This window comes from Microplitis demolitor, chromosome 1 (assembly GCF_026212275.2).
Source record: "Microplitis demolitor isolate Queensland-Clemson2020A chromosome 1, iyMicDemo2.1a, whole genome shotgun sequence".
NCBI classification, from domain to species: domain Eukaryota; kingdom Metazoa; phylum Arthropoda; class Insecta; order Hymenoptera; family Braconidae; genus Microplitis; species Microplitis demolitor.
The window spans coordinates 14,874,982-14,902,769 of NC_068545.1; the positions used below are offsets into that span (position 1 = coordinate 14,874,982).

Genomic DNA, 27,788 nt, shown 5'->3' on the forward strand with positions numbered 1-27,788 from the left:
TAAAATGAGAATATATAATTACTTAGGCAGGGTTAAACGGCATTAGAATAAACTTTTTTATTTTTTTTTATCATTTTTGGATCACAAATAAATGATTTATATCATAGCCAAGTAAAAAAATCTAATTTGGTAAATAACGGACACCCTAATACATACATATAGGAATGCATGTATGCACGCATAAATATATATGTATACAATAAATATTTTTAAAAATAATTTTTTAGTCGACAAAAATCAAAAAATTTTTTTTTGTCTATGGGAATTGGTGGAGGAAACGGTTTGGGAATTACTCAGAAAAGGATTTCTTAGAGTAGGGCTTATTTATAATTAAAGAAAAATAATTTTGTTTGCCCGAACTTAGAATCGAACCCAGACCAATATGTTCTTACGCCAGTACTCTGCAGTTGAGCTACCAGGCCTTGTGCCGAACAGAGTTCAATTTGTTTATATCAATTGTCACGTTATCTATTACCCAGCGGCATTTGTGAAATGATTCAAATAAATTGAAATTATTGAAGAGAATTTGAATTTCATCATTTTTAACTCTTTTCGATCAATATTATTAAACAAGGTATGACTGCATAGATGTCGACATAGATTTCTTGATATATGTCGGCATAAATGTCTACATATATGTTTCCCTTATTAAAAGAAACGATTTGAAACGATTCGAAAAAAAAAATTTTAAATAGTTTTCAATGCTTTTGAAGACGTTGAATACTTTTGAATCGCCATTCTTATGGAAGTTTAACATTACAAATCGTTTCTTTTAATCAGGGTTACATATATAGCCACATATATATTTCCATTTATATATCATTTATTTACAATATATGCATTATATATTTTTTATTTTATGTAAGCATTTATGTTTTCATTTATGCATACATTTATCTGAAAATTTAGTCAACATATTTTTTTTTTGCACATATGTATGTTATATATGTGACATATATGTTGCATATAATTTCCACATATTTTTTTTTTTCATGCGAGATTGTTACAAAAAAATAATGCATCTTGCTTCAAAAAAAATATCTCTTACTTTAATAAGTATGAACTCCTGTAACAAGTGAAAATTTTTTAAATTAAACGTAAAAATATGTTGACGTGAGAAAAAAAATTTTAATTCAAGATAAAAATTTCAAGATAATTGTTTACTTGGTGCAAGTAAATTTTGGTTTACCGAATCGATCAAAAACAATAACTCCCCGAAGTTTTGAAAATTTACAATTTTCTTAGCGGGGAGTTAAAAATTTCTTGAATCAAGAATATTTTCCTTGATTCAAGTTAACTGTTTTTTCTGTGTAGAACATAAAATTCTCTACACAAAAGGTCCTTAGAGTCTAATATGCACGGCAAACATAAGAGACCTTTTTATAAAGCGGTAAACTTGACAAATTAAAGATGTATAAATTATATAACTTCGTTTTAGCATGTATTGATGCCTGTCCCAACATTTGCGGCACGAGCGAAGCGAGTGCTGCTGGTCGGGGGCAGGCATCAAATACATCTACAAAAAAAATTATCATTACACATTGTTAAAAGAAATAATTATGATCCTTAAGTTAACAGACAATTAACAATTTTCGGATTTTTTTTTTTAATCAATTACGAAAAAATAAAAAATAAAAATATGCACTTATAGAAAATTAAAAAAACTGTAGGTATAATTTTTTAAATAATTTTTTTAGTTATAATTTATCGTTTAAAAAAAAATTAAAAAAGTACTAGGCGTCGGCTAACTTCAGTATCATAAATAATTTCTTATTTTTTTCAAATTACTAAATTTTCTAAAAATAATTTTTCAGTTTTTATTAATTTTTAGTAAATTTTACTTTTTCAAAAACACAGACTTATAAATTTTATATTAATTGTAAACAAGTTTTGAGGTTATGAATATGAGCGAGAGTGTCATCAAATCTTATCAAAGTGAGAGTAGGATAGGTATAACCGGTAACAGTGCGCACAATAACTCTTTCGTCCCGCTGTTATTTTCTTTCCGTCCGCTGTTATAGATGGCGCGCGGGTAATCCCAGCACGGCAAAAAAGTTAGACTTTCTGTCGTAAACTAAAGACCGAAAGCACGTACTTTCGTCCAGGCATAAAGAAAAATAATTTTTTTATGCATTTAAATATTAATTAAAAAATTAGAAAAAATTCTGGTGTCATCCAGACACTTTAAAGAATATTATGAATTCGTGGTAATAAAAGTTATATCACAATTTTTCAATTGTTAATTAACATTTTTTTTACGGGTTTGTGTTGTCATAAAAGGCGGTATAAAAGTTTAAATAAAATTAATCTATAAATTTTTTGTTTCTTGGAGCCCTTTTTATAAACATACTTAACAAGATGACTTTATGAAAGTTTATAAGATATTTTTATTTTATTAATTATAAATTTTCGAAGTAACAAAAAAATTAAAAATTAAAATAATGTATGTTAAATAATTTTTTTTTTAATTTTCAGGTATTACTGACGACATATTCTTGTTAGGCATTATATAATTACTTTTCAAATTTGTTCATGGCATTTGTTTCTAACTTTTTTATAAAAAAATGGATTAATTAAATATTTTCAAAAACATAAAAAAATTACAAAAACAGCAACCAGCAACAATATGGCAAAAAAAAAATTTTTGCCATTATATTTAGAAATGCAAATTATGACTTTTAGAAAAAAAAAACGATTCCTTCATTATTTATTTAAATAATCAAAATATGAAAAAAAGAACGATTATAAACAATTAGATATTGTTTTTAAGAAAAAAAAATTTTTTTTAAATCATTATTTTCTTACGCTAACAATATGGAGAAAAGAAAATTTCCAAAAATATTTTCCCATTTCCCCAATAGTACCCATTGCTTGTTTACTGGGTATAGAAGTCTCACTGGACGAAATTTCAGATACCGTAAAATATGTGTTGACAAATTTAAGTTGGTTGTTAGACTATAATGAATTAACCAATTGAGATGGTTCTTGCGGCAATTGAAAGAGTTTGTTGGTCGTCAACTATTCTGAAAATTTTAGATCGATCGATAAGATAGACTAATACATTAAAGAAATACAAAAAAAAAATCTAGGCGTCGGTTGACCCTGCGGGCCAGCCCCAAAACTTCCCGCTGTTTTCGACCTCAAAGAGCTCGAAACATTAGTGTAGATATATTTTCGAGCTCGAAAATGCTATAACATGCAATTGTTTTTTTACGATCTTTTCAAGCTCTAACAAGTTACGTATTATGCTGAAGTTTGAAAATTTAAGAATCGAAAATCATCAATGAAGCGGTTTTTAAAATTTAGTGACTGATTATGTTCAGTAAAATAAGTGTATTGAGGCAGAAATCAATGTCAGGGATCAAAATCAGGATTCAAATAAGTTTTGACTCATGTAAGAAACAATAAAATATGAAATATCCGACAAAAATATTAAAAACTACGTTTTATCGATTTTTTTGTTGATAATATGATTTAAACTGAAAACCAAGTTCGATGACATTATATGATCAAAAGAACTTAAATGTCAATGAAAAGTGAACTTCATTTATCGTTGTCATTTAAAGCCCTGCAACTTTTTCCTCATTCATTTGACGTATACATGATATTTGATAATTTTTGTAGGAAATTAAATTTCCTACAAGGCTGTGCTTGTCAAAATTTGAAAAAAAAAATTTTGATAGAATAAAAATAAAAAATAATAAGAAAAAATTTAACACTGAGGAAACTTAATTTTTGTCGATCTTTGAAGCCCCGTAACTTTTTCCTAGTTCGTTTGATGTACATAATTCATCAGCACTTTTTTGTAGAGAATTTAATTTTTTACAGTATTATGCTAGGTAGAATTTAAAAAAAAATTTTTTTCATCGTCTTAATAACAAAAAACTAAAATGAAAAATTTTTACGTGTATTTAAATGGGAAAGGGGTCCCTTCTTGGTGATTGTTCAATTTTAAAGATATCTGGCTAAAATTCAGTGAGAATTTTTTTTATAATGTAAAGTAACTTTTGAGCTCATAACAGGTTAAAAAAAAATATTTGTTTTTTTTTGGGACACCCTAATATACATACTAGAATGCTTTTTTTTGCCACTATTTTTTTTTCGCTCCCACTCCGAAATTTTGTTGAAAATACCCCCAAAAAAATTCCCTGAGAGTTTGAGCCCTTAATATTAATATTAATTACTTGCCCAGAGCAGATGAAGATTTCCTATTTAAAATACACGTAAACTTGGGTTTTTTTTTTTAAACTTTTATAACTGTGCAGTATTTAATGATATCATCTCGCCCAAAGTCAGGATTTTCTCAGAATTAAATGCTCTACAAAAATGCTTATTGTCGCGAAGTTGTAACTCATACGGGTGGAGTAGTACGAACCACTAAACCAAATTTTTTCATAGAATTCTTGTTTTTTCTCTCATTATCTCATAAACAGCAAGGCCTACAGAAAAAATATAAATGACAATTTTATAGAAAATTTAATTTCCTACAAAAAATGTCCTTAGCGCCAAATCATTAAACTTAATATTTTATGAGATATTAATTATTAAAGTTTACGTAGCATTGAATTCCTATAAAATGTCGAATCAAATCTTAGAAAATATTGATTTTTTATTTGTCTAATATCTCGGAAAATGTCATTCTGAGTGATTCGCTGCTTATGACCTTTTTTTGTAGGAAATTAAATTTCCTATAAAACTGTCACCTTAATTTTTTCTTTAGGTCTTGTAATTTATGAGATAATGAGAGAAAAAACAAGAATTCTATGAAAAATTTGGTTTAGTGGTTCGTACTACCCCACCCGTATGAGTTACAACTTCGCGACAATAAGCACTTTTGTAGAACATTTAATTCTGAGAAAATCCTGACTTTAGGCGAGATGATATCATAAAATGCCCCAGAGTTATAGAAGTTTAATAAATAAAAACCCAAGTTTACTTGTATTTTAAATGGGAAATCTTCACCTGCTCTGGGAAAGTCCTTAATATTAAGGGCTCAAACTCTCAGAAAATTTTTTTGAGGGTATTTCTAACAAAATTTCGGGATGGGAGCGAAAAAAAAATAGTCGCAAAAAAAAAAGCAGTCTAATACATACATTGTCACATGTTAGATGGAAATTATCAGTATTAAAAAAATGGAATTTCACGTCTATTCATTATTTATCGCGTTATGAATATTTATATTACTGTTATGCATTATAGTATATGCTATTTTTAACTTGTCTTTATGAAAACATTGATATGTTTAAACTTTTTTTTTTTTTTTATTTAACTGTAGCGTAAAGTTCCGAAAAAACTAATTTATTATGACTTGGTGTAAACGAATTACGGAATTTAAGAATTGCGTGCGGCTCTCGTTTTGCATTTAACGGCTGCGTTTACGCAGGACTTTTGAGGAACTGAGTTTATAGAGAAAGGAGCACAAACTGAAAACACAGCATAAAAGTATCAAGCCGAGCATGACTGAAACATTATAACCAACGTCAACGCAGAATAAAAAGTTAAACTGGGATACAAATCGTGGTTTGTGGCATATCACGGTGCGTGCCGTTTTCTACCGTGCTGTCGCGACGAATTATCTTATACGATACTGAATTGATATAGTGTGAGCTTGTGGGATAAGAACAAGTTTTACAGAAAAATTCTGGCTTAAGACCATTTTTTTTTTACATTTATATTTTTAAATTACATAATATTTGAATTATGAGTAAGGTAAGATTTCAAAACTAGAGAAATGAAAATTTTTTACTTATATAGTCATGAAACATAAATGTATCGCTTTGAAATCATACTTCTAAGTTAATTGTAATTCAATATTTCGGAATTTATTTTATCGAAACATATTTATAAATGAAAAAAAAAAAAACTTAGAAAATCCTGAAGTGGACATCTTAATTGTTTATTTTATTTTTAATCATTACTTTAATTTCATTTATGTCATTTATTTTCTTTCGTTATAAATTATTATTCACCTTTTAAGTTTATAATTAAGTTATTTTATTTTTTATTTTGAGGTTAATTTGTTTTATTCAATATCCCGCCTTTGTGTCTTGGATGTCGCTCTTTTATTTCAATCCTACTGTCAGACTGGTGCTCCTGCCAGTAATTTATGGAGAGACAAAATAAAAGACAGCGAAACTGAGATATAATAACAACAGTAAAAATAAAAATAGCAGCTACATTTTAGTTAATTCGGGTTTAAGATTTTTCTTATCAATTACAAATAAACGAATAGGATTCAAATAGTAAATTTCGAAAGAGTTTTTAAGATGAAAAATACAAAGCTGATGAAAAAAGAATATGGTTTGAGTTATTATGTGTATCGAGAAATTTCGTGTTTACGAACTATCATACGAGACAATTTACAGAACTGATTTCTTGGACTAAAATACTTTATTTCAATTGATTGTCATAATGTCGATTTAATACTAAGTCGAAACTGTTTCTTTAAAAATTGTCCTTATTCTGGTGTACAATTAAACCCATCTTCGCAAAGTTAAAAAAAAGTAGAAATATTTTCACATGAGCAAAATAGTCGCACATAGAAAATTGTTCGTAGAACACTGTCCATGCAGAAGCTGCCAGAGTTGAACAACGGGGCTCCACTTGGCCCAGCACTGGGAAACTCAGCTTTGACACACCTATATTGACTTATGTGTGGCTCAAGATTGGGTACTCAGTCCTGGCCATCCCAATCATTACCCGAGTCTGGGCCAGGACTGGGGAACCTAGCCTCGGTCATTCAATTACAACTCAGACTTGGACCAAGACTGGGTACACTAGCCTTGGCCGTTACAATGATTACCCGAGCTTGGGCCAAGACTGGGTAACCTAGCTACGGTCATTCAATGGCAGCCCAGACTTGGGCCAAGACTGGGTACCCTAGCCTTGGCCATTCAATGGCAATTCAGGCTTGGGCCAGGACTGGGTACCCTAGCCTTGGTCGTTACAATGATTACCCGATCTTAGGACAAGACTAGGTAACCTAGCCTCGGCCATCGAATGGCAGCCCAGACTTGGGCCAAGACTGGGTACCCTAGCCTTGGTCGTTACAATGATTATCCGTGCTAGGGCCAAGACTGGGTGCCCCTGCTTTGGCCATTCAATGGCAACCCAGAATTGTGCAAAGGTAGGATTACCCAAGTTTAGATATACCTATGGTTTAATAAGTAGATCATATAAAAGTATTAGTTCAACATTAGTAGGTTCACCCAGTAGCTAACGTTCAGAGCCAGCAATCAGAAGGACGGCAGTTCACGTCCACAGCCCAGCAGAATTTTCACTGAGTTTTTTTCACATCATTTACCTTGTAACGGGGTAAAATTTATCATCAAGGAAAAGCGTGGTTTTCCGTGGCTGGTCAGTTACCCGAGCCGAAACCCCAAATAAGTATCCGTTAGAGATTTTCGACTTGTCGCCGGATGCGCTAATTGAAGAAGCTTGGACTTCTGTCCCAAAATTAATTAAGTGGGGAGACCATTTTCTGGAAGTTGCCGAAAACGGCCGAGCTGAAAATATATAACAACAGGACAGCAGCAAAATCGGGGAGAGTCGGTCGAGCCGACAAGCCTAACGGACGTCCATCTGCCGTGAGCCTTATCCAGAAGACCAGAAACCAAGGAAAGACCAAGGGAAGCTAGATAGACGCCAAGGGTATCATCGGGTGAACAAGCGCAAAGTTGAGTGTTAACATCGTAATGCTGTGTGTAAATCAATTCTCGGCAGGTAAGCCAGAATTAATAAACTAATTAATATCGAGTATAAAACCATCGAAAGTATTAATAAACCAGCGTCTCCAATAGAATAAATTCTCGACGGGGGAAGCCAGAATTTATTGTGAGGAAATTAAGTAAAAATTAACCATGTGCTTGGTCAATTAATTCTCGGCAGCGAGGCCAGAATTTATGAATCATTAATTATAAATTAAAGAGGAAAATTTCTTGGCAGGAGGCCAGAAATTATAATAGTTATTAAATCATTGTTATATAATAAATCAATCGGTATTTAATAAGATAAAATTAAGTGCTGTGAAAATCGGGATAAAGATTGAGATTTTAATTAATTAAATTTGAGTAATAAGTTGATGTCCATAAATTGTTAAAAGAAATTAAAATTGAATGCGAAGAAAGAAAGAAAGACACGAAGTAGAGAGAGATAGACTGAGACGGGCGAAGTACTGAGAGATAGCGTCGGTCGCTCGAGTCAGTAAAATATATCAATTGATGGAAAAAATATTAAATACTGGGAAATTTTGTGAATTAAAGTAAATGATTATAAACAAAGGAAAAATTAATAGTCACTAAAATTAACTCTTAAAATCGGAATTCGTAATTAGGAAAATTTGAATTGTGTGTGTGTGTGAGTTAAGTCCAGTGGACAGTAAATTGATTAAATAAAACGTGTGGGTATGTGTGTGTGTGTGCGATATAAAATGATTTCAGGGGAATTTTTAATTAATTATTTTGAAATAATTAGGTCCAGGGGATCTGGCAAGTTGCCGATTTTATTTTAATATAGATCCAGGGGATCAGGCTGATGGCCATTATAAATAAAGTCCAGGGGACTAATTTTATTAAGATCCAGGGGATCAGGCAAGTTTCCAAAATTGTATAAGTCCACGGGACTCAATTTCATAAAGATCCAAGGGATCAGGCCAGTGGCCAATTAAATATTTTAATTCATAAAGTCCAGGAGACTAATTAATCAATGTAATAAAGTCCGGTGGGTAAAATTGTTTTGTGATAAATAAAATTGTTAATTATATTAATTCAAATATTGTGCAATAAATTTAATTCCTCATCCTTCCTCACTCTTGTAAAATTCAACGACCCTGAATTTTCTAAAATTAACATCTCCGGTTCTGGAAGGCCGAGTCTTATCTTCCAGTGACGCCCTTATTAAGATCAATCAATAAAGGGGCCAAATTTAGCAAGGTTGAAAATTACCCTGTTACAATCTCCCTTAGATAGTTTAAACATTAATGACAATGAACTCTACGAGATTAATAATAATTAAATTTTTTTAAATTAATTTGTTTCGTCGATGTATGAGCCAGGTCTAGCAACGAAGCATGATCCAGGTCTAGCAACCAGGACTGGCCCTGTGCTATCATTCCAGGCTTCTACCAAGGCTAGTTTGCAAGCTTGGCCCAAGATCCTACATACTTGGGCTAAGCCTGGGTCCGTCGTACTTTCCTCTCTGGTTGAGCACATTTGCGCGCGAGGTGTGCAATATGCTAGCAGAGATCAAATATATTAATTAATTTGTGTCAATCTACAAAAATGTAAAATACACTTACCCATTTTCGAGTGAGTAAGAGTGTAAGCTCGCAGAGGTTTTGCCAGAAGAAAAGCCGGAACACCCGCTCTTACTAAAGCACTAATTTTTCTGTAAACTCTTGCACTACCGGTACGACTGTTATTCGGCACAACAGAAAACCAACCTGTAACAACAAGATAATTAAATTATATTAACTCAATTTGTCAGAAATTAAATAAGCGAGAAATTGAGGTGTAAAGTGTAAATATATTAATAACAATGCTCCAATACAAGTCAATTTATCACCATAGAGATCTTGATGGGTATACATTATTTTTTTTGTATATACAGTTTACGGACAGATATTTTATTTCTCATAAAAACATCTCTACTCGGGTCAAAAATAAAACTTGATTTAGACTTGGTTGCCTTCAATCGTAACTAAGTAAGCCAGTTAAGTCAAAAACGAGGCAAATTCGCCTTTTTTAGATTCAACTGGCTTACTTAGTCAGGATTTAAGGTAACCAAGTCTAAATCAAGTTTTGTTTTTGATCAGGGTACGTACACTTCAATTAAAGGATGGTGATATCGCTTTTATTCACTTCAATTTATTTAATTTTTTACGATTTTTTCATTTATGAATTCATGGATATAATGACATAATTACATAGTTTATTTAAAAATATTATCTTCTATTTGTATACCTGCTTTGTAAACGACAAAAAAGATTTATTCAGCTAAAAAACTAAATTTGGCCGAAAATACGCAAAAATTTTATTATTTTTAATAAACAGACCAGAAATTGGCCGATCAATTGAATCGGCCTACTTTCGGTTTTTTTAGGCTTCATTATCCGCTATTTTTAGGCCTAGCTACTCTTTAGCCTTGTGTTGACTATCTAAACTTTTTGTCGACGACTTTTTGGCCGAGAAAACTGTTTATCATTATTTCGGCTTGAAATTTTTGTACCCGGGTTAAATGATATTATAAGCCAATTAGTTGATAATTTCACGATTACTATGTCCATGAGAAAAGTAATTCTTCACTGAAGTTAAATATATTGGCAATAGAAAAAATAAGCGTAAAATATTAAATAAAGCAACTATGTTTATTTTCTTTCTTTTTAACTTCCCGCTAAGAAAATTGCAAATGTTCAAAAATTCGGGAAGTTATTGGTTTCAATCCGATTTTCAAAAATCGAATTTCTAAGAGATCTTGACGTTTTGAGGTTCAAGGAAGCTATCGTGACTAAATTCAAAATGATGTCCGAATGTACGTATGTATGTATGGATGTATGTACATTAGGGTGATTCGTTTTGATCGAACATTTTTTTTTTCGCTCCCACAGCAAAATATCATTTTATACATAAAAAAAAAATTCCCTGAAAGTTTCAGCCCTTAATCTTACGTCTAAGTACTTTTATTTTGAAGTTTTCCCATTTAAAATACATAGGAATATTAGATTTTTTTTTTAATTCCCTATAACTTGGCGGCATTTCGTGGCACTATAATGCCCATAAGGGTGATTTGTAGATAATTAGCTGCACTTTAAATGTGCTCACGACAATTTTATTATAACTCGTATATTTCAGTTTTTATGCGAGATAGAAGTCATATTTTTAAAAAAATACTATATTTTTTTCACGTAAAGGCGAAACGGATAGAGTTACGAAAAAAAAGTAAATGAAAATTTTGTAGGAAATTAAATTCTCTATAAAAAAGGTCCCATTCATGAAATCCATAAAATCCATAGGTTAAAAGATATAAAACATTTAAGAATTTTTTTTATTAAATGTTGAGAGAATAATAAATATTATGTGGTTTAAACTAAAAAATTATACATTTTTTTATTATTTTCTCATTTGTTTACCGTATATTTCTGACTGTAGAATAAAATAGGCTTATACATTAATTGGTTAAAAGCTCTGTGACATATAATAGAGCCAGAAGCTCTAAATTTTACGCCATTTTTGGGAACACTTCCCAAAAAAATATAAATAAGCATCAAAAACTCACGATAATCATCTCTTGGTAAATGATCCTAATGAAAAAAATTGTAAATAATATGAAATACCAATTGATATTAATTATTTTATAGTATTTATCATTTAATTACCATAAACTAATGAAATTAATTATTAATAACTGTAAACTGACTATTATTAAAATATTTAAAATGGTAACCGGCCACAATATCTGAGACAAGAAAATACTAGATAATAAAATCTTAGCACATTCATCCGTACAAAAATATCCTAAATAAAAAACCCTGATCAACCAGGATAAATCCTGAAAATATCTGTATTTGTCTCAGATTTTTTCGTTCGGGATATTTTTGTCCTGGATTTTTATGTTGAGGATAATAATCATAGGACATGATGATCGGAAATCATTTAAAATGAATCAAATAATTTTTATTTAAACTAGTATTCTATATGTTGCATTATTAACTAATATTTTAATTTTTATAATTAATACCTTGAGTTTCTATAAAACGAAGTTTATCTTCTTTTGTTTCACTAAGAATGTCTTTTATTGCTAAGTCATCAATTCCAATATCATATTGAGATGGATCAATATTTTCCCAAAAATCTTGGAATCTCTTAAAAATAGGCACATTTGGGCCTGTTGTAATTGGCCAAGCAACTTCTACTACATTGCATAAAATTATTTCAAAAATGTGGTGACGACATGCGAGATACAATAAATCTCTTTGTAATTTTTGGGCTAATAACGTGCATGTTCCGTTCTGAAGACCTACATTAAGATTAATATAAAAATTAAAATAGTATATTTTACACCTCGGGCAGGAAAGTAAGAAATGTCTCAGATCTCATGTAATTATTGGCCGAGGCGAAGCCGAGGTCAACAAACATGTGATCTGAGGCTTTCTTATTTACTGCCCAAGGTGTCAATACTATTTTTCTCCGCGACGGAAGCGGAAAGCGTCAACTTCGTTTCACACAGCGAGAAAAAAGTTGACGCTTTTCGCCCGGAGGGGAGAAAAAAATGTTTTGAAGTGGCATCATATTTTTACGAAACAACATTAATTTACAAATTTACAAACAAGTAATTCTAAACTGAAAAAAAAAGAATATAAACAATTTATAGAAAAAAGCAAAAAATGATATTTTTCGTCAATAATTAATAAATCTCGAAGATTAATACGAAATAGTTAGAAGCGGAATTTATCATCACTAATTAGTATTTTCATATATTCTATGCAAATCAGTTAATTCATTTTTGTGAATTTAAAATTACTACTATGAATTATCTTAAAAAGTAAATAAAAATCTTTGATTTTAGATATCAATTAATAATTATAGTATGAAATCTAATTAATTTATGACATACATCAATCAAATAAGTAATATTTATTAAATTAACTTTAGCAAATCATGAAGTTTGTTTTCTTATATGTTTCAAATTTTGATAAAAAGAAAATTCTATCTTTTATTAAATTATGGCATTGTTTCAAAATTATTACTATATAAATATGAATTCAAAGTAAAAAATATGTTGCCAACTGATAAATTTTCGAGCTTTCTTTTTTTCTGTTCATATAATTAAATAATTTACCAGTGTTAACGCTGGGAGTGTCGAAACACATTGCTTTTACTCTTTCAACAATATTCCACTCGTTCAACACCTCAAAAATAACTCCAGATTGATTAAATCCTGTTGCATTGTTAAGTTTTGGAACGCCAAGTAGTTGTTCAGTACCAACTCCGGAGACTACAATCGGAAGTCGTTCCACTTTTTTTTTGCTTAAAACAGTGGGAAGTGATTTTCCATCCCAATGGACGACAAGACACTTAACGATATTATTATCATTTTTTAATGCCTCCACAATATCTATTCTGAATTTATTACGAGCATTAAAAATGGTTGAATAGCTTAGATTAAAATCATCGTTATCTAATCCAAGACTGCCGAGTACCGAAGCGATTATGTACATTGCTTGCCTATTGCTGGTTTGTGTACGATCTAATGTGGAAACAAAGTCTGGTGTCATGATGTTTATTTTTTTAGTCTTAGCTGGAGGACTCTCGTCCTCATAATCAAAATGAGCATGCTTAAAATCACTACATTTTGACGATTGACTACTGGCAATATCTGATATCGAAGTCTGTGATAATTTTTTACTCAACTCTATGCATAAATCTTCCGGTAATTTATTTTCAATTGGTGCAGATTTATAACTCCTATTCTTTTACAACATTCTGTTAGATATTTACGCAAATGATCTGGCAAAATTTCAGTTTCATTGCGTTTAGCAATATCGAATAATTGATCCAATTTTCCATTGAAACTTTTGATTATTTTTTGTTGAGTCGGTGATTTTTTTTTTGTTGCGGTTAACTTTTAATTCTTTATATAAGTTATAAAATTTTTCAAATTTTTTTATGTAATATTGTATACGACCGATCGGCATACAAAATTTGTTCCATATACCGTGCACATCATTAATTACTTCAGTTGAGCTTTGTCGAATTGTAAAATTCAAATAACGATGCTTGTACATAAAAACATTTATAACATCACGATAAGTCGGTAATTTATTTTCATTTAGTTTAGTCGACTCGAATCTGATTAAATAATTGTATACTTTATTAATACTAATTTTTTCCGTCATAATTTAAGTATTTTTCTAACTGTATGAATGAATTATTTTAATATATTACGTAAACAAATAATGTTGTTGATTTTTTAATTACTTATCTAGAGAAAATACTTATCTGCGCGCACAGCAATTAACATCGAAAAGTAACCTCGAAAACTGAATAATATAATTGAAGATATAGTCAATATAGTAAGGACCTTCAAGAAGAAATTTAATTTATTGAAAGCTCAAGTGCATAGCGATTAATCAAAAGCGCCCTTATTGTGAATAATTATAAAAAAGTTCAAAGTCAAACCGCGGTGCGCTGACAGTTCCTCTTTTCTGCAAGATTTCGATTTAGAATTTCATATCTTCTCAGACGAAAAAGGAGTTGACTTGCCAATCTCTGCACTAGCTATTATATAGTACAGATTTTTCATTGCCAAAAATAGAGGAGGAAAGTGCACAACAAAACAATCACGCAAATTATTATCTTGCTGTATATAAACATGAGAAAATAATAAAAAAGTGTATAATTTTTTAGTTTAAACCACATAATATTTATTATTCTCTCAACATTTAATAAAAAAAATTCTTAAATGTTTTATATCTTTTAACCTATGGATTTTATGGATTTCATGAATGGGACCTTTTTTATAGAGAATTTAATTTCCTACAAAATTTTCGTTTACTTTTTTTTCGTAACTCTAACCGTTTAGCCTTTACGTGCAAAAAATATAGTATTTTTTCAAAAATATGACTTCTATCTCGCATAAAAACTGAAATATACGAGTTATAATAAAATTGTCGTGAGCACATTTAAAATGCAGCTAATTATCTACAAATCACCCCTATGGGCATGATAGTGCCATGAAATGCCGCCAAGTTATAGGGAATTAAAAAAAAAATCTAATATTCCTATGTATTTTAAATGGGAAAACTTTAAAATCAAAATTAAAGTACTTAGACGTAAGATTAAGGGCTGAAACTTTCAGGGAATTTCGTTTTTATGCGTACAATGATATTTTGCTGTGGGAGCGAAAAAAAAAATGTTCGTTCAAAACGAATCACCCTAACATACATATCTATAACTTTTGAACGGATGAACCGATTTTGATCGTCAAGGTATCATTCGACGCGGCTTGTCAATATCTAAAAGCTACAAAAATTGAGCTTGATTGGTAGGGCTCATTCAGAGATATTCCAATAATAAACTTTTTTCAAAAATGTTTTTTTTTTTGGATAACTTGTAATCTGCTTTATGGATTAATTCCAAAATCGACTGGGCTCTGAAGCTTCATAAGCCGCGTCGAATGCTACCTTAACCATCAAACCGGTTCATTCGTTCAAGAGAAACCGTTATCGAAAAAATTAAAAAAAAATTTTTTTTAGTATTTTCGCAATTTCTCATAAACGACTACATAAATTAATTGTAAAATCTGATCAGCTGCAGAACTCAAGGAAACGTGTCAATTACCATCTTAACCGTCTCAATCGGTTAATTCATTGGTGAGATATCGTTTGAGAAATAATAGTAAAAAACGTTCTTTTTCGAAAACAAGGCATACAATAGTATTTTCGAGCTCAAAGAGCTCGAAAACAGCGGGAAATTTTGGGGCTGGCTTGCAGGGTCAACTGACAGACCGATTTTTATAATAAAAATTGATAGACAATTTTTTTAATTGAAACAAATGGTATATATTAAATTAAACGATTTATTAAATTATAACCGGGCAGCGTTGGTATACGACATGAGAGTGCGGCTCTCTCGCTGTCTCTATCTGAATTTGGTCTTTCTCTCTCTCTCTCTCATTACAGCCTGATTGCTAAGTTTGGCTGAGTTAGGCGCTAGATCACAAGGGATGATTTCGCGCAGCAGGTGACCGTAAATCGGTCATGTGCGCATAATTAGGTAGGGGTCATCGGAGATTGGGACCTGAGACGTCTCGATCAGAATCGACATTCAAGTGCAGGCGATCGATTCAAGCGACACTCAAAAATTCAAGTGATGGAACCTACAGCCACGCCTAAGAGTGTTCATTGTTCTATTTAGAAAATTTAAATTAGTTCTTGTGAATATCATTCCTATAAACTGGTTTACGACACTAAAATTGTCGTGAAGTTTTATCTGAGTGATCTGCCCAGAGTGTCCAGCCTGTAAGCAGCCCAGGAACCTGAACAAGATCCACGGTGAAGGTCCAAGATGCAGCGACGCCCGATACCACCAGTACGTCGTACTCAATAAAATCCAGATAAGATTTATAATAAAATTATTATTATTTATATCTCTCTCTTCAACGCGAATTTAGCGTGAATAATTATTAGATTTTATTTTCCCTGTGTCCATTAAATAATTACGTGTTAAATAAATTTACTTTATCGTTACTGGACACTTAATTCATTTTGAAAAGAAATCAAAAATATATAAAGGGAAATTTTGTACATATTTGGGAATTTGGTTAAATAAAATTGATTATATATAATAATTGAATTAAGTCTAAAAAAAATTACTTTCATCACCAGTGTCTTACAGAATAAGTTTAATTTCAGCAGCGTGTCCGGTCAAAACGAGTCGACCCATCTCTGAGATCTATTTCCCGCATTCCAGAACCAACAATATAACAACTATAATTTATATTTATATTTAATAATTTATTATTCATTAATTATTTAATCGGGAAATTTCGTAACTGTGGTTCGTGACTACTGGACACGAAGTAGCTAAGGGCCAACCGTTATAAAATGATCAAAAAATTCACAGGTGTAAAACTTATTCTATTATATATTAGTAACATATTCCCACTAGCTATAAATTTGCAAAGTTATTCAGAGCATACAATTTCTCTTGGTTAGACAATAATTGTCGATGTAATCATAGGCTTGGATGGCGTAATTTCCTGCTGATCCCCTGCAATATCCTTCTCGTCTTGACAAACCACAATATTCTATCGATGTAGTCACTTTCACGCACGCACTGGATCATTATTTACCGAGTGAATTTTTATTTTCTTTATGTTTTCTCAGTAATTATCGTCTGAAATCTGATCCTTATATACTCCAAGTTCAGTATATATAACGAAGATAGAAGTGATCTACCGATATATCGACGTTTATGATCACAAATTATTTCCATTTCACGCACCGTTGAACTTGCCATGACGTGATCACAATACACTTTAATGCTTGAACTTCCTGGTTTTCAATTAAGTTATTTTATTATTTTTATCGAAGGCTGATTTTTCATTATGAGAAAAAATTTCTGCTGCAAGACATACTAATTGTTAACCGAGTTATCAAATTGTTAAAAATTTTATCAATTGAAATGAATTTATCCCATGTAGGAACTTACAAGCTCTGACAACGGGCTAAGCACGGACCAGCACTGGGTAACCCAGCTCTGGCTCCTCAGTGTCGGCCCTAGCTAAGGCCCAGGACTGGGCAACCTAGCTCTGGCTTCCTAGTGTCGGCCCTAGCTAAGGCCCAGTCGTGGGCAACCTAGCGCTGGCTTTCCGCTGTTGGCCCCAAACGAGACCCAGTCATGGGTAACCCTGCTCTAGCTCTTCAATATTGGCCCAAGCGTGAACCAGAACTAGTTCACCGAGCTCTGGGTTTCCACGGTAGACCCTAGCTAGGACCCAGCTATGAATAACTTCTACCCATACAGGAAGCCCCCGAGTTGAACGACGGGGCCATGCCTGGGACATTATTGGGAAGCCCGTCTTGGCAAACCTATACTGTCCCATGCCTGGGCCATAACTGGGTAATTAGTATTGGCCATTCCAACGATTACCCAGGCTTGGGCCAAGACTGAATACCCTAGCTTTGGCCAACCCTAGAGTCACCCTAACATGGGCCAAGATTGAATAACCTAGCCTCGGCCGTTGGATGGTTACCCTAACATCGGCCAATACTAGATAACCTAGCCTTGGCCAAGCCGAGAGTCACCCTAACTTGGGAATTATGGTGGTAGAGTAAGATAATTAAGCTGGGTTCTTGATAAATAATCAATTAAATTTAATAAATTTTATTTTAAAAAATTATGTAATTATAATATAAATAATACGAAATTATTTTTTTCTTTCTTAATCGAAAATATAAATTAAATTGCTCTTTATATTTCATAAAACCGAGTGGTTGTAGTAAAATGAACAAGTAGAACATATAAAAGTTTCAATTGAACGTTAGTAGGTTCGTCCAGTAGCCAGCGTTCAAACCCAATAATCAGAAGGACGGCAGTTCGCGCCCAGAGCCCAGCAGAATTTTCACCGAGTTTTTTTCACGTTATTTACTTCACTTAAATAGTTTAAACGTTAATGATCACAAACTCTAGTACTTTAATAATAATAAATTTTTTTTTAATTGAATTTATGTGTTTTTTCGATGCATGGGCCAAGTCTGGCAACCAAGCATGGGCCAGGCCTGGCAACCAAGCATGGGTCAGGTCTGACAACCAAGGTTGGGCCAGGTCTGGCAAGCAAGCATGGGTCAGGGCTGGCAACCAGGCTTGGCACCCAGTTATCATTCCAGACTTCTACCAAGGCTGGAACAAGGCTGGCTTACAAGCTTGGCCCAGAGTTCAACATAGTTGAACCAAGCCTGAGCCAAGCCTGGGCCCGTCGTACTTTCCTGTCTGGGATAGTTTTAAGAAACGCCAATTTCACTTATATGAGTCGAAAAATAATAAGGATATTGATTTAATCCATAAAAATTGTTGAATAAGATCCTTTATTCCTTATAACTAACTAATCAACTAACTTCTCAATCGGTTAATTCGTTCCAAAGATATCGTTGAAGAAAAAAATGGTAAAAAAAGGTTTTTCGGGAATATTCTTGAAACGACTGCACTAATAACGATTGCTACATTGAATAAAAATCCTCCAATTAGTATAAAAGATATCGTGGACACAGTGTAGAAAAAATATTATTTTATCATTTTCCCCCGATAAATCATGATACAATGTACTATAATGTATTTGAGATTGAAAAGCTCATAACAAAACAATCCCTCGCGGATCTAGAATCACTGTAAAATCACAGTGAAATCACAGTGAGATTATAGTAAAAACATTGTGAGACCATGATGAAATCACAGTGAAATCACCATGATTTTGTGCCATTCGGTCACTGTAGTTTTATGGTTATCTCACAGTGATTCGATAGTGGTTTCACAGTGATCTAATTATGTTATCACAGTTGATTCATAGTTACCTCATAGTGGTATTGCAATGATTTTAGTGTGCTACCACAGCCAATTCACAGTGAATCCACAGTGAATTTCCAGTAAACTTACAGTAAATTCACAGTGAATATACAGTAAATTTACAGTGAATATATAGTGGATTGACAGTGAATTTCCTATGAACTTACAGTAAATTCACTATGAACTTACAGTAAATTCACTGTGAATTTACTGGAAATTCACTGTGGAAAAAAAATACAAAAAAATTATTAAAACCTACCATCATTTTTTTTTTTCAAATAAAAAAAAAAAAAACAAAAATTTCAATGACTACCATTTTTTATTTTTTTTGTCATTCTATAATATCAAACTTTGAAGCTTTTTGCAATTTTTTCCATTAAACTTATTTCTGAAAACACATCTTGAAAATTTTTAAGTGTTCAGAGAACTTTGAAATAAAAAAAAAAGTATACAAACAAAAATTAAAAATGGCCATCATGACACAAATATTCAGTTTATTTAAAAACAGTACATAAAAAAGTTGAAGAATGTTTGAACAACTTTTTTTTTGCTATTCTAAAATCACCATAAAACTATAGGCAAATCATCATAAATTTTCTGTGGAATCATGGTGAAATCACTATTTATTTACTGTGAAATCATGATGAAATCACCATTAATTTACTGAGGAATCATGGGGAAATCACCATTAATTTACTGCGAAATCATGCCGAAATCGTCATTAATTCACTGCGAAATCATGGTGAAAACACTATTGATTTACTGTGAAATCACCATTACTTTACTGTGAAATCATTGTGAAATCAGCATTAATTTACTGTGAAATCATGATGAAATCATCATAAATTTACTGTAAGCTCGCAGTAAAATCACAGTGAAATCACTACTAAATCACAATGACAAAATGGCACAAAATCGCTGTGAATTCACTATGAAATCACCGTAAATACACCGTCAAATTACGGTGAAAGTGAATTCACTGTGATTTCACTGTGATTTCACTGTGATTTCACTGTGATTTCACAGTGATTCCAAGTCCGCGAGGGATGGCATTCAAGAGTATTTTCGAGCTCAAAGAGCTCGAAAATGTATTCACAATAATGTTTTCGAGCTCAAGGAGCTCAAAAACAGAGGGAAGTTATGGGGCTGGGCCGCAGGGCCAACCGTTACCCAGATTTTTTTAATTGTGTACACGGAAAAAAAAATTCTAGTTAAATTTCCCTTATCAAAAGTACTGATTGAAAAGAGTTGAGAAGAGGTCACTCCATGCGAACTGTATATCTATATATACAAACAAAAGAATTGAAATTATTGGGAAAAATTCGAATTTCATCATTTTTTATTCTTTCCAATCAATGTCTTTAAACAGGGTTACGCTAGCATCGTAATTTGTCCTATTAATTATTGTAGTGGGGGACTAGACTTTTAAAATCGTAATTTTTAGATCTAGCGTTGGAAATTTTATATAAGAAATAGTACTTCAGACAAATAATACGAAGTCTTAAGCTCTTTAATATAAATTACGATGTAAACATCGTAAAATTTAAACAGAAATTTTAAGTAAAAGAACAAAATAATAATCGTTCGGCAGTTGGATTCGAACCCGAATCCTTTCGAGTGCGAAGTGTCTGACGCCTTGGACCACTCGGCCACCGAAGGGCCTACAACATTAGATTGTCTTTAAAATCCATACGAAATATTTGAAAAAACAGTCAGACATCACGAGAGTGCCTCTTACAGAGGACACTATTGCTATTTAAAAATTACGATGTAACATCGTAATTTTTATAACTTCCATCGTATTATAACAGAGGCAGTACTGTAATGTAATGGGGTGAAATTTAATTAAATTAAATAATTCAAATTTAAATATTTGATTTTTCCAGCGGTTGGTCAATTACTTTGAGTTGACAAGCACACGTGACCAGCACACGTGACCTAGTTTGTCGACTTGTCCCCGAACGCGCCAATTGAAGAAGCTCGTCTTCCAGATCCAATTAGAATTTTGATAGGAGTGGTTTATTTCCGATAATAGCCGAAGGGTGGTGAACTTAGACTAGATAAGTTAGTGAACAAAGGTGAAGAGACACATTCGTACGGACCGGCGTGAGAAACAGACGGGCGACCACCAGTGAATCTGCAGGTAATTATAAAATTTTTGAGAGGTTAATTGTGGAACCTTCCAGAAGCTATAAGTCTTTTGTATCATAAATTTTGTTTGTATCCGACAAGAGGCCGATACAGTTAGTAAAAATAAAGCTAATTTGTACTGAACGTTTACAGACGAAAATAAGAAAAAGGATTTTGGAATTGGCGAGAGATAGCTGAGAGGAGTGAAAAGGAACAAGGAAGAGAGAGACGGAGGTGAGTAGGAGAAGTAAATAGGGAGTTGGCGCCGGATTGGAAGAAGTAAGGTAACTGAGTAAGGTAACTGAGTTGTCGGCAGGAAGCCACAATTTATTCATAAATAAATTTTAAAGTTATTAATTAGTTTATTTGTGGGCAGTCGTCATTTCCGGGCTAAAATTTTGCATAAGGAAATTCTCGGCGGGTAACCCAGAATTTACAACCAATTAACTATAAATTAATTAAAATAAAATTTCTCGGCGTGAAATCCAGAAATTATTAGTTATCAATTATTAATTCAAGTACACGAAATTTCTCGGCGGGAAAACCAGAAATTGATAGATTATAATTTAGCAATTAGGAATTAATTTAAGAAAATTGAATAGTAAATAAAATAAATTCAGAAACTCAGTCCTGTAAAACCGTGATAGAAAGAATAATTTAATTAATTAAAGTTTATTGATAAATTGATGTCAGTTAAATTTATAAATTGTTACAAATAAATTTATACGCGAACACAAGTAGTACACGAAATAGAGAGAGACAGTAGTAGACGCGTGAAATAGAGAGACATAGCACGAGCGCGCGGCGTCGTTTTCCAACACCAACGATTCTCAAATACTCAAAGTCGGTGGTACCAATCAATTGAGTTCAGTAGACAGTCAAAGAAATAAAACTGTGTGTGTGCGCTAAAATAATTCCAGAAAAATAAAATTTTTAAGTAATTATTTTAAATAATTAGATCCATGTGATCTAGCAAGTTGCCAAATTTTATTTTAATTAGTGTAAAAGTATTAGATCCAGGGGATCAGGCCGGTGGCCAGTATTAATAAAGTCCAGGGGACTCATAGGAAGCCCAGTGGGCAAAATTATTAATTAATAAATAAAGTTTTATAATTGTATTGAATAAAATATTGTGTACAAAAAATTTTAATTCCTCAATTTCCTCACTCATATAAGTATTTCAACGACCCTGAAATTTTCTACAACATCTCCGGTTCTGGAAGGCCGAGATTCATCTTCCAGTGGTGCCCTTATTAAGATCAATTAATAAAGGGGCCAAACTTGGAAAGGTTGAAATATACCCTGTTACAGTAATATTTATTTTATTCAAAAGTAAATAGAAATATAAATATAGGAATAAATATAATTCTTAAATTTAAATTTTTATTTCATTCTTTTTACGGTGTTAACATTGTAATTTTTTAAATAATTTTTAATCCTAAAAGTCTTTGTTGAAATTACAATGTCAAATATTAAAAATTATAACCTACATAGTAAATTTTGAAATAAGACATTTAAAAATTGACGCTAATAAAAGTCTAGCCCATGATCATGATGTTAACATCGTAAATTTTGGTAGAATTTTCTTTCCGAGTATCTTGTGGTACAGAGTGATCGATGATCTTAATATCTTAGTCTATATCTCTCGTTAATATCAAATAAAATTGATGAGAATATCGGGAGGCTTTTTAGGTTTCTGAGCTGCATCATTGATGGCATCACAAAGCTCATGACTTGTCGATTTAACATAACGTCCCCTTTCTACGTAAATTTCGTAACTCCATTTTTTTCGAAATTAAGATTATAGCACTTCTTTTACGCAAAAAAAAAAAAAATCAAACGTTCATAATGATGATACAATTGTTTTTAGACTTTGAATTTTTCTCATATCTACATGTTCGAATTTAAAAACCTCGTATCTACCGTAAGTACTTGCTAAGGCCAAGTTTTTGACCTTAATTTGTTACGTTCATTTAAAATAAAAAATTAAAAAATGTGGGGCACAACGGGCCCTCTCAAAAAATTTTTATAATGTGAGTTTTTCAGCTTGTTTTAATTTTTTTTTTCTTCTTCTGAGTTTTTGATATTAATTTGCTGTGTCTATCAAAATTGAAAGATCCTGAAAATTTGGCTAAAACGGACCCCCAACAAAACTCAATGTATGTTTCTCGCTTGTTTTATGTTTTGAAATATTTTGAAAATTTTAGGAACCCGTTTGCCTAAAAGATATTCGTAGGTTTTCAAAGTCTAGGCAGCCCATTTAATCCCCCCCCCCCCAATACTTTTCATGTTGAAAATTTTGGGGGCCCCATTTTGCCTACAAATATTTCGAGGCATCAAAAATTTTGGGGGGCCCATTTTGCCCTCAAACATTTCAAGGCATCCAAAATTTACGGGGCCTATTTTGCCCCCAAATATTTCGAGGCATCCAAAATTTTTAGGGGTCCATTTTGTCCTTCTCTTTCCCAATATAAAATAACAACTAATTGAGAATCTGGCGTAAAAAAATTTTTTTTATAGCTATCTTATGAGAAATTTTTTTTTTTTTAAATAAAACTTCTTTACGCACGACTAGGAGGCAACTGGATGACAATGCGACGGAAGTCCGTTACGGCAATATGGCGTCACGTTTCTGTACCATCCGGTTTTTTTAATATTTTTGATTTTGTCAACAAATAGTTTATAAACAAATCAATCAAATGCTTTTAAAAAAAAAAAATTATTAATAAAAAATATTCAATTGAAAATATTAAATTAAATAATAATAAATAAATAATAATAAAAAAAAAGAGAGTGCATGTAACATTCATACGCAATTGAAGTAAAACTTCTTTGACATTGTCCAAGATGTCGATTAAGTTAAAAATAAATATATCATATGAGAATTTAAAAAACCATTTATTGACGATGTAACACTAGTAATATATTCATTCGTATTAATGTCGACCACTATACGTTTTAAAATAATGATTTAATTACTACGCGGAAAGAAATTTTCCTTTAAAAATTGTTCCGTACCAAAACACACGTAACTACACAAAATTATTTTCTCACAAAAAATAATCATAAAACGCAAAATTTAAAACATAATTTTCCAAAATCTTATCCTTCAACATCTGCTAGCCAAATGTTTAGTTTTCAGTCACACGCTTTCTAAATTTTATGAGTTTACTGCGCGTTTACTCTCATATTAAAATAACTTATTTTCCAAATTTTTATGAGTTTACTGCGCGTTTACTCTCATATTAAAATAACTTATTTTCCAAATTTTTATGAGTTTACTAGAAATTTATCTTTTGAAACTTTTCCTTTTTTTTTATATGTAATCCTTATTTTAAACCAACTCAAATATCCTTCGGATGGTAATAAAATATTATTTATGACCTCACTACGCGAAGTAAGGCATAGACCCTTTTTTTTGCTTACGTCCCACGCTCGTGGACCCTTTGGGTCTTGCGCTTACTCTCGCTCTCTCTCTATTTTATTTTTCTCTAATACGTTACAACCTACGTCATCTATTAGTCCACACCCAGTTACTCCTACTTAAAATGTCTTAACCAATTACACTCTTGAATATCTAAAACATCCCTTCTTGACGCAAAAGAAATTCTTGTATTCTAACGTCAAAAAAGGGAAGAATCAGTTTTTAAAAATACACACAAGTCAGTTAGAAATCAAAACTCAAACGCGAACGTCTTGCTCCTAAAAAATTCAAATCAATAATCTTTTTATACATTGTAAACCATCGTAAATTTCATTAATAGTTATTGTTATAAATAAAGAGATTTAATAGCATTAAACATTGTGTTAAAATCCAGAATTATTTAGATTTAAAATAATTAACAATCTTTGATAATTAAAAAACTCCCTAATCGATTGTCGTTCAAATCAGTGCGCGACATTTATGGTCCTTCGAGCCGGATTTACAAGTGTAAGTGCCAGTGCATAGTGAAGTGAAAACAATTTATGCAACTTGCTCTACAACTTAGATAAAATCCCTTCAATCAATTTGTGAGTCCAAGACCGTGTTAATTAATTAACAACAAACAAACAAACAAACATGTCACATGCATTTAGGCGTGGTCAGCTTAAAGCTGCTATTACTAAATTTGAGTCATTTCTCAGTGGTTTCACTGACACACCAATCAACCAAGCAAAACTACAACAGAGAATCAACAATCTCAAAGAAATATTCAAAGTGCTTCCAGAAATTACAGTGCATCTTGCAACGAAAGAACCAGAAGGTGGTCATGATGTAATAGAAGAGGAAATGATGGAAGATTACATGAATATTTTGGCTCATGCAGAGCTCAAAAGAAATTCAAGCAATCAAGAAACGAACCGAGACAATGTACACACTCCAGCATTATCAGATACAAATAATCAAGATTACAATTTAACTAAAATGCCCAAACGGGAATTACGTAAATTTGACGGCAAGCTAGAAGAATGGAAATCATTTGATCAATGGTTCAAAGCAAACGTACATGATCGTATTGGCATCTCAGATAGTACGCGCATGTCCTATTTGCAAGATACCTTAGTTGGTGAAGCAGCGAAGACTATAGCTGGTCTTGAAGCAACTAATGAAAATTATAAAGAAGCAATGGAACTTTTAAAAGCAACTTATAACAATGAAGAAGCGATTATCACGCGTCATTTTGAACTGCTCACAGCAATACCCAAATTACAAAATAATTCAGGTGATGCAATCAGGCAATTAGTAAATGAAACCTTAGTACATGTGCGTGGTATGAAAGTTCTAGGCGAGCCGACCGATAAATGGGACGTACCATTGCTATTTCATACTATCTCAAAATTAGACAATTCAACTAAACGAGAGTGGTATCGTAGAAAAAATAATAATAAGAAACGCACCTTCAACGAGTTAATTGAATTTCTCCGAGAAGAGGCGATGAAATCACAAACTAACTTAAACAAAGACAATAAACCACTAGCAAAACCAAGTCAATCAATAAACAACAAGCCAGATAAAGCTACACAACAAAAACAAAAGCAAGTATTCACAACGATGATTTTTAAGAATTGTCCAATTTGCAAACAAGATGGACACGCAACATAGAGGTGTGATAAGTTACTTAATTTATCTGTACCACAACGGATCAATGCCGTAAAAACTGCCAATCTATGCTTCAACTGTCTTCGAAGCAATCATAAAACTAATGATTGTAATAAAGCTAATTGTTTCAAGTGTGGGAAGGTCCATCACACGTTACTACATCTACATAAACCAGAAACCAAGGAAGAAGAAAAGAACGATTGACTATCATCGTCATCAAGTCCAATTACCAGCAGCGTCGTGCTACTAAATCAAGGTAAAATTGAAGAGATAATGGTTACTGCCTTAGTCAATATTATCGATAAAAATAAACGTCCAACACGCTGCAGGACATTGCTCGATACAGCAGCAACGTCCAACCTTATCACAGAGCGATTAGCTGCGTCTCTAAACCTACCAAAACAAAAATGTTCTCTTGCTGTTGGTGGACTTGGTGATATCCAAACATCAACGTCATTCAAAATTACGGCAACTATCCAGTCAAGATACAGTAACTTCGAAAAGACATTAGAATTCTTTTCAGTTCCTGAAATAACTAAACAACATCCAGTGAACTATATTGAAAAAACAAAAATACCAATATTCAACAAGATGAAACTAGCTGATCCAACATTCAATATACCAAGTAACATTGACTTACTGATTGGTGCAGGACCAGCATTATCATTAATCATACCTGGACAAAGGGATATTTCAAATCCTGAAGGGCCAGATTTATTCATGCAAAATACACACTTTGGCTGGGTCATCGGTGGTGCAATATCAGTTCAAAGAAAATACAACAATTCAAAACCAAATCCAAAAATGTGTCATATTACGACCACACAAGCTCTCCAACAACTTACAAAGACTTGGGCCATAGAAAAAGGTCCAAAACAACAACACTTGTCAGAAGAAGAGATGGCATGTGAACTACATTACAAAAGGCATACAAAGCGAAATAAAGACGGAAGTTATGTGGTAGCACTTCCATTTAACTCCAAGAAATCTCTCATCGGAGAAACTCGGACTCGAGCTATGAACCGATTAAAGTCTCTTGAAAATAAATTCAAAAGAAATCCAGCATTTGCTGCTCAATATAAGGCCATTATCCAATAATATCTTGATCTAGGACATATGGAACGATCAACGGACTCAACTGGTGCTGAAGGATTCTACCTTCCACATCACGCGGTCGTGAAAGAATCTAGTAACACGACAAAACTACGAATCGTATTTGATGGATCTGCCAAATCAAGCTCTGGAATATCATTAAATGAGACGCTCTTAACAGGAGCCACGCTACAAAAGCCAATTTTTATTCACCTAATTCGTTTTCGATTACACCCAATCATTCTTATAGGTGATTTGAAAAAGATGTTTCGTTATGTCTGGGTAAGACCAGAAGACCGAAAATATCTCAAAATTTTATGGAGAGATCAAACAGGAGAAATCATGGACTATCAATTGACGAGAGATACATTTGGCACTACAGCAGCAACGTTCCTGGCAGTCCGGAGTCTGATGCAAGTAGCCGAAGA

The 27,788-nt window shown here is 32.3% G+C and overlaps 1 protein-coding gene across 2 annotated transcripts in view; it reads right to left on the bottom strand.

The window, feature by feature from the left end:
* LOC103578206 (uncharacterized) overlaps positions 1-27,788 on the bottom strand; it is a 165,651-nt gene that overhangs the window by 68,676 nt on the left and 69,187 nt on the right. For both annotated transcript variants that reach the window (XM_053740202.1, XM_053740199.1), the window contains exon 3: positions 9,296-9,439. In XM_053740202.1, coding sequence (XP_053596177.1) covers positions 9,296-9,439 — 144 coding nt within the window. The remainder of the gene's footprint in view (positions 1-9,295; positions 9,440-27,788) is intronic.